Here is an 8,667-nt window from a genome sequence, read left to right as displayed (position 1 = left end):
GACCAGATATCCAGGGAAGCAGGGAAGTCTTCCCAGAGGGACTTTTGTGGGCACGGGACTTGCATGCTACCATCATTATTAAGCAGCTGCTATTTACCCAGCACCGTTCCTGGCACCTTGCATATCTGACCTCACCACTCCTCCAGCAGCTCTTGAAGTTGGTGTCATTACCTCTGTGCTTCAGAGGCTCGCCATCGGGGAAGTCAGTGAATTTTCCAAGGTCTCCCAGATGGTACATGACTTCAGAGAGCCTCGGCCATGCTGATCCCAGATCCCAGAGCCCATGCCCATGGACGAAAGAATATATTTGATTATGTGCAATCAAAAAATCAAATATTTTTATTAAAACTGCTAAAAAAGAACACCCTGCAACTTGTGAATTATGGTCATTCTGCAAATTGATAATTTCAAGAATTAATTCTGAGTGAATTGGTTTGCCTTCCTATCCAGAAGTCTGTAGTTAAAAACAAATACACCAAGAATAACGATGGTATTTATTGTAGATACTAGTAGACCAGCGGTTCTCAACCTGTGGGTTGCGACCCCTTTGGGGGTCAAATGACCCTTTCACAGGGGTCACCTAAGACCATCAGAAAACACATATATAATTACATATTGTTTTTGTGATTAATCACTATGCTTTAATTATGTTCAATTTGTAACAATGAAATTGGGGGTCACCACAACATGAGGAACTGTATTAAAGGGTCACGGCATTAGGAAGGTTGAGAACCACTGTAGTAGTCAGCGAGCCAGCCCTAGGCTAGCCCCGCTGCAGTAATTGTCTGCATTGGATCCAAACAGGAACTTTCTGAGTTGGGTATTATTATTATCATTTTACAGAGAGGGGGTTTGAGGTTAATCATGGACATTGTCCTAAGGAGGAAGCATGAAGTCAGCTTGGCTCAAAGACCAGGAGGGCAGGTGTAGTTCCCAAGCTGAGGGCTGCAAGTGGAAACTCCCTATCTCTGGCCCAGATCTATGCGGGCGGATGAGGAAAGAGGCAACTCTTACCTCACTGCCTACACAGCAAGGGCTCAGCGTCGCCATAGATTGCGGCATGTGGGGCAAGCAGCAGGCGGGTTGGGACGGTTTCCAGGCAGTGGCTCAGGGAGGGGTGTGGCAGGGGAGGTGGCACAGGTGATGGGTTGGGCCAGGCATCCCGCTGGAACATTGCCCTCTCCCGGCAGCTTCACATGCTGCACAGCCTGCCCTTCTCCCTGCGAGGCCAGCAGGCCTGGTAGCTGCAAAGCAATGCACTGTGGCTCCCAAGGGCAGCCTGGTGCTTTCTGGACTAATGTCACTTACCCTGCAAGGCAGGGAGGAAAGGGGGAAGGTCTGTCATCTTATAATCTCAAACCACAGACCTGAAGGGCATGTGCTCAAGTCTGTTCAAGGGCCCGGCTGCAACGGACAAAGGGGGATGCCCAGCGCCCGGTTGCCTGCTGTTCTGCACCTCTCGTTTGGGTAGATGCTTGGGGATGGGATGTTCACGGGCTGACGTGTTGCATGAGCCTTAGCTATTTATTACCCAACAGGCAGACCCCCTCCTCTGCCCTTCTTGGTCACTTTTTATAACTGTCACTGACCAGCTGGGAGTGATTACCCTAAACTGTTCTACTTCAGTGACAGATTGGGGTGTCATCAGTGTTTGTTATGTGCCTGACTGCGGCTCTGGGAAGAAGAGGACTGGGAGGAAAAGGAAAGGGACCTGGGATTTCCTTTTTTTTCTGTTTGGGGGACATGATGCCGTATCTGTCAGGTTATTTTCTGTCCCAACTCCCCATCTCCTACTTTCTCAGATATGGCAAGTTTGTATGAACATCTAGAGTTTATTTTTAAATTTACAATCCAGTGGTTTTTAGTGCACCCACAAAGCTGTACAGCCATCACCACTGTCTCCTAGGAGAACATTATTGCAACCCAAAAGGAACTCGTCCTCATTAGCTCTCGTTCTTCTCTCTTCCCAAGCCCCTGGCAGCCACTCCTCTACTTCCTCCGTCTGTCTCTGTAGACTGGCCTGTTCTGGGCATTTCACAAAAACAGAATCACAGAATGTGGCCTTTTGTGTCTGGCTTCTTCACTCGGCACAGTGTTTTCTGTGTCCATCCGTGTTGTAGCATGAACATGCCATGTTTGTTTATTCATTCATCATTGCTAGCAACTCAGTTGTCTCCACTCTTTGGTTAGTCTGAGTAGTGCTGCTATGAACATTCATGTACAGGTTTGTGTGGACATGTGTGTTCATTTCTCTTGGGTAACACCCAGGAGTGGAATTGTCGGGTCAGATGGTAACTCTATTTAATCTCCTGAGGAGCCACCAACTCAGTGGCCACATCCCTTTCCATCCCTCCAGCAATGGGACAGAGTGAAGCAAGACAAAAGACTTAGCGCCAATTAAGGCAAGTAAGTTGCTGAAACGGAAAACAATGTCATTGGTGTGAGATGAAAATGGAAAAATACTGCAGGTAGTGAAATGAGATGGTGTTGCCTAAAGGAGAAATAAGAAAACGTCTCCATTCATTGAGTGTCAGTGAAGGAAGTGATTTATACCGACAACGCCAAGCGAGGAGGCTGCCTCCACATGCAAGAACAAGACGCGAGGAGAAGAACGGATGTCCTGGAATAGTGCAGAGCTTCCTTTCTCTGTCAACCTGAGAGATGACAATAGGGGCTTGCAAGGAAGAGAGCTCTTAAATGTTTGTGGACTATTTTTGTTTTTGTGAAAAATTTTTAGGTGAACAAAGGAAGTCAATATAAAGGATGGAGAGCTCGGAAATGGAAAACAATGTGTGACAGTAGGAGTTGGACAGATCCGAACTGATAGGAGGCAGTGGAAAGTTCTCTGCCCTCTGAGCACTGACGCCCTCAAGACTGACTACCCGCAGCAGAACCTCCCGCTCACGTTCGGTGGACGCGGATTGGAATGATTGAATCAATCAATGTAGAGTGCAGCGATCTTCAATGAGGAGCCGCAGCAATTTCTAAAACATGCAATACCTGACTCTTTAGTCAGGGGCACGGACCTCTTTCTAGATTGCTAAATAAAAAAATGACAACAGCAAACACGACAATAGCCATTTGGTGTGAATGAATCAAAAGTATACCTATTTTTTTTCTTGTCAGATTGGCAGAGGATGGATTTCTCGGTGTGCCACAGAATTGTAGTAATCAGGTGTGCTCCATGAGATGGAGAAGGTTGAAAATCGCTGCTCTAATCAGGCCCCCTACCCACTCCGGAGCAGCTTCTCTCACAGGGGTTGTGTGCAGGTAGAGGCTCACCTGCACAGGTGTTTCTGAGGGTGGTATGGAGAAGGCCTGATTAGAATCACTCAGAGACATTTGGGTGGCTCTGGGGCATTCGCCTGAGCCATTAGAATATTCTGCTTAATCCAAGGAGTTTATGGGAATTAATATAAGAACTTAGACCTGTGATCACCCAGAACAGATTATGTCCAAAATGAATACTACAGACCCTTTGGGTTGGGACCCAAACCGAGGTCCGCCTGCCCAGTGCTGTTGGTGCCAGAGAACGAGACTGGGTTGGGTAAAGCCGAGTAGAAGCTTTATTCTTAGATCAAGGAATTGAGAAGGGTGAACTCACGCTCGCAGGCACCTCTCCCCTCCCCACCCCCCTCCGGGGTGGAGTCTCTGTCTTCATAAGTGTGGCCATGTGATCCGATTCCTTCAAGCGCTTAGTCATTCTTGTGCGGCCCTGGCCCTTTCGCTCAGGGTTCTCTTTGTACACGAAGACCCGGGCCCATCTTGGTCTTGGCACTCAGCCCTCTTCATTTGGGGAGGGGAACCTTTTTTGGTTCCCATAAGCAAGCGTGGCTCTGACGTAGTATAGGCCCTGAGTAAAGTTAGGGTCTTTAGTTGACAGCCTAGCCCAGTGATGGCGAACCTTTTGAGCTCGGCGTGTCAGCATTTTGAAAAACCCTAACTTAACTCTGGTGCCGTGTCACATATAGAAATTTTTTGATATTTGCAACCATAGTAAAACAAAGACTTATATTTTGATATTTATTTTATATATTTAAGTGCCATTTAACAAAGAAAAATCAACCAAAAAAATGAGTGTCATAGGTGCGCCATCACTGGCCTAGTGCATTGAGACCATACGGATGGTTTTCAGGATGGTTTTCAGCTGAGCTTCTGGGCTCAACCCCACAGCTTAGGAACATGCCAGAACGCTACCTGGTTACTATCAGAGCCTTATGGGAGAGTCTTTTCTCCATAACCCTTTTACAAAATGCCGACATATTTTGGCTTGCCCCATGTTTGTGGAGATGGGGTTTCACTACGTGTTTCAGAGTCCAGCACACACAGTGCAGGGTTTGTGTGCAGCCCTGATCCATGGGGGCTCAGACCCAGCCTGTCCCAGCTCACAGGGCCCCTTCCCTCGGGTGCACCCTCCTCCTAGGCCCAGCCATCACATCCGTGTGCCAGGCAGAAGGAGGGTGAGACATTCGCCAGGAGCAGAGAGAAGCTGCCCCAGAAAACTCCCACTGGCAGCTCACTGGCCAAAACATAGTCACAGCAAGGGAGGCTGAGAAATGCAGTTTTGGTTCTCAAACCATTTGGCCAGCACAAGCCAGGGAGGTAATCTATTTCAAGTGCCATGAAATGAAGGGAGAGCAAATATTGGCGGTCAGACTCCAGCATCGGCCACATCTGGGAAGTAACGTGTTAGTCTGGGTTGCAAAGTGTCCTCCTTCCTTCTGTTTCCCTACATTTGCCTCCTTTGAGCTCCAGCGTGGCCTCTGATTCTGACGTCACTGGCTGGGTGCCTGCTGAGAGTAATTTAAGGATCAGAGAGCTCGGCTGAGCAACGGGACTAGACAGGGCTGTGCTCAGTGGAGTTAGCGTGACATGTGCTCTCTGGTGCCTGGCTGGGCGCCTTGCTCCGTGGGGAGCTCCCCGCTCCCCGGCCAAGCCCTGCTCAGGCCTGACCTGCCGACAAGGTCTTCAGTTTCCCCGCCTGGAAGGATCCTGCTCTCCTTCTCCATGTTCTCAGGACTTTCATCACTGTCCTTATCACCACTTCCTTGCATTCGTCTCACATACTTGTCTCCATGGCTGAGCTGTGAAGTGTAGGAGGTAAGGAGTCGAGAAACCTGGGCTGTGGGCTCAGCTCAGCCGTTAGAAACTGGGGGCCCAGAGAAAGACAGTAACCTTCCCAGGGCCCCTTTCTCACCTGCCACAACATTTTTCAAAACAAACAGCCAAGTGCTACGTGACTCAAGAAGAAAGTATAACTCCTGTTGCCTCTATGTTCTGAAAGCATATTCTCTCCCCCACATAAATGAAAATGACTACCCAAGGATAGTAATTAGTCTACTGTTGTCCCCCAAGAAACATAAGCCTAGTGGAAACATAAAGATGTGTCTATTGAAGTAGATGAGCTGGGAATGAAATCTGAGTGATTAATACAAAACCTTAAATTCCATGGACTGTTTAATTAAGGTACTAAGACCCTCCATTCTAGCAAATAACTTGCAAATTGATTGAATTTATTAACTTTTAACTTGGAGGTTTGGATATTACCAGGAGGGGTTTAGATTACCTTAAATATTGTTTCATACTTGGAACATCACAAGATAATTAATAATTACTGAAATATAGCTAATTTTAGAATTAAAATTGCTCTCATTAAGAGCAATACTCAGAACTGTTAAAAAGCAAACAAACACAGATCTTTGGCTTCATTTAGAGCTGGGTTCAAGCCTCCACTCCTCCGCTAACCAGCCAGGTAGCCCCAAGTTCCCTGACTCCTTTGGTCGCAGTAAATGGGAATGACAATAGCATCTACTTCATAGGGAGCTGACTTGAGGCTTAAATGAGACAGTGGGTGAATTGTTTAGTATAGCACCTGACCCATCCAAAGGACGAAAAGCAGAATTAATACGAAACTTTTTGTTTTCATTTGAAATCACTTCTCTGGTCTCCTATTTGATCTCTTTGGGAAATATCAGTGTTTTATATATGGTTACCCTTCGTTCCCTGTCTGTATCACCCATCCTCTGTCTGCTCTTTGTGCTCACAGACAGTGTCTACAGCAAAGAAAGCTCAGCTGTGGGCGCAGTGGAGCCGGAAGGAGGCAGGGGCCTGGTGTTGGGATTTCTTGGAAGAGCCTTAACTGGGATGTCGGTCAGGACATATTATCAACACTATTCATCATGCTGGGAGAGGACCTGACAAAATGCCAGGGACCAGGGGCCCCAGGACAGGAGAGCAGAGAGGTCCTGGCTGGTTCCGAGTGAAGAGTCTCATCCGCAGTCCTCAGGGGCAGCAGCTGGCTGTGTTCTGAGAAGCCTCCCAACTGTGCAGAGAAAGGATCCCGGGGAGTGTTCCCGGGCCTTCCTGTCCCGCCTGGGCACGCCGGCGGCCGGTGCGGATGACTCTAAGCCTGATTATAAGTTGGCAGGTATAAACCACCATCTGCCCGCATGATTTGGCTTGGTCTTTATGACAGTAGGGATTTAGTACAAAGGCTAGGATGTTCTTAGCTTAGATGAGTGGTGAGTAAATTACCTCTTCATGACACAACATATGCTATGAAGATTAGTGGTACCGAGCAGTTTATAATGTATATTGTCCCTAAGGAGAAATTCTATGGAAATGTTAACATTACACCAATCACAGTAAATCTGAAGTACCCTTTGAGTTGCCGCATTCCTCCCCTTCTCTACATTAGTTAATGTGGTTCCCATTTTCAACAGAATGGAGCGGCTGGTTTTTTTTTGTTGTTTTTTTTTCAGATTTAAATAAATACATTTATTGTAATGGCCTTTATTGAGCTCTGTCCATCAGTCTGCACCAAGTTCTTCGCTTGTGCAGCGACCCCCCACAGCCTCCCTGGCTGTGTGTATGCAGGCTCCAGTCTAGGAAGGGAACAGGGCGTGCACCCTGCGATCCACGGAGAGAACACCCCTTCCACAACAGAAACCACAGGCTTAGCTTTGCAGGATGAGATGCGTTCTCACACTTCCTAGTTGACTTTGTCCTGGAATATATACAGGTTATTGGTGGCAGCCACAGCAATAATGTTGTCGTTGGGGTGCCAAGCCGTGTGCAGGATCTTCTTAATGAAGTCCAGACTGTCCACACTGATCTCGTCCTTCTTCCTCTTCCCGCCTGGACACACTCTCCGAGGCTTCAAACTGGCTCGAGGCTTGCTGTTCTCTCTGGAAGCTTCCAGGGTCACGTCCCTCCTCGTGTTTCTGTCAAACATCCTGAAGAAGTTGTTGTAGGACCCTGTCATGATAGCACTGTCTGGACAGTTCCAGCAGCACTCAAATTTGTCGAAGATGCAGTCATTTTCGTACAGAGAACACAGCTTGCTTCGAAGGTACTCGTGGACCTGGTGGGTCTCGACGGGCTGGCTTTCCATGTTCAGATCCCAGACCTTCACCGACAGGTAGTCTCGGGTCATCATGTACCGACCACTATGGCTGAATTTCACATCAGAGATGGAGGAAATTATTTCTGAGAAGAAAGACCTACTGCTGGGATCTTCAGGTTCTTCAAAAAACTTAGAGTGTCGGTCGCATAGGGCCGAGGAGCGCATGTCACACAGCCGGATGGTCCCCTTGCTGCTGCTGTACACAAACACGTTGCACTGGTGTGGATGGAACTCTGCTGCGGTGATCACCTCCGTCAGCTCCTCCATGTTCGCGGGCTTAATGTCCACGATGTTAAAGCTTCTATCTGTGATCTCTAAATGCCACAGATTAATTCTCAGGTCATCTGCAGAAAGATACGTTTCATGATCACTGTTTACGGAAATGGAATTTATATGGTATGTGTGAGCATTTGCAAAAATTTGTCGTGGACTTGCTTCTACCATGAGGTCCATGGGTTTCAATATTGGGACCCGCAGTGCTGTAATTCTAAATGGGTCTCGAAGTCGTCCATCTTCATCTTTCAAGTTATAACCTTCTGCTCTTTTATCCCGTTCACTTATTTTCCATAATTTAATAGTTTTATCGTTTGTAGAGAGTAGAAAATGAGCAGCATTCTGTTGTGGTAACCACCTAATTTTATTAAATTTTTCCTCAATTTCTAGACTTTTCAAATAGTCAAATTCTGGTTCATGACTTTGAAAGGTACTGTAAACATTATATTCTCCCCTAGAATGAGGGTGGCTTTTATTCTTCCGCCACGTCCTCGTCAATGGCCCCCTTGACCTGCGAGAAACACCACTGCAAGTCATTGCCGCTCGCGGGGCAGCCGCCGCCTCCTGCTCCTGCCATGGCCATCTGGCCGGCGAGCGCCGAGGGGGCGGCGGACGAAGGAGGCGGCCGCCACGCAGCTGCCGCCCCAGCACCTCAGCCGGGCCGCCACCGCCGCCATGGAGCGGCTGGTTTTGTTCAGCAATTGCAGGCCTGACCAGTGCCCGGAGGAGTCCAGCCAGCAGCTAGAAAATGATTGGACACAAAACCAGGGATTTCTGGGACCATCAAGAAGTTTCCAAAAGATGTAACAGTAGATTGTGGCCTAAACTATTACTCAGTACTCGGTTTTTCTCAGCACCATGCCTCTGCAGCCTCTCCTAATACATTCCTTTCCCCCTTTCAATAACATCTTTCCAACTCCTCAGAAAAGCACACATACACACACATGCACCCTAATAGCTACACATTTGCCATATTTCTCTATTGCTTC

General features: G+C 47.8%; 1 protein-coding gene across 1 annotated transcript; it reads right to left on the bottom strand.

Annotated features, from left to right (window-relative positions):
* Window positions 1-6,762: 6,762 nt before the first annotated feature.
* Window positions 6,763-8,268, bottom strand: LOC132219896 (serine/threonine-protein phosphatase 2A 55 kDa regulatory subunit B delta isoform-like). Its single transcript, XM_059672650.1, is given in 2 exon segments — window positions 6,763-8,156; window positions 8,158-8,268. Coding segments are annotated over 2 exon segments (1,269 nt in total). The 5' UTR covers window positions 8,262-8,268; the 3' UTR covers window positions 6,763-6,991.
* Window positions 8,269-8,667: the final 399 nt, after the last annotated feature.

The sequence above is a fragment of the Myotis daubentonii genome, chromosome 17 (assembly GCF_963259705.1).
Source record: "Myotis daubentonii chromosome 17, mMyoDau2.1, whole genome shotgun sequence".
Lineage (NCBI taxonomy): Eukaryota > Metazoa > Chordata > Mammalia > Chiroptera > Vespertilionidae > Myotis > Myotis daubentonii.
The sequence above is the reverse complement of the archived record's forward strand: the minus strand, read 5'-3'. Positions and strand labels throughout refer to the sequence as shown.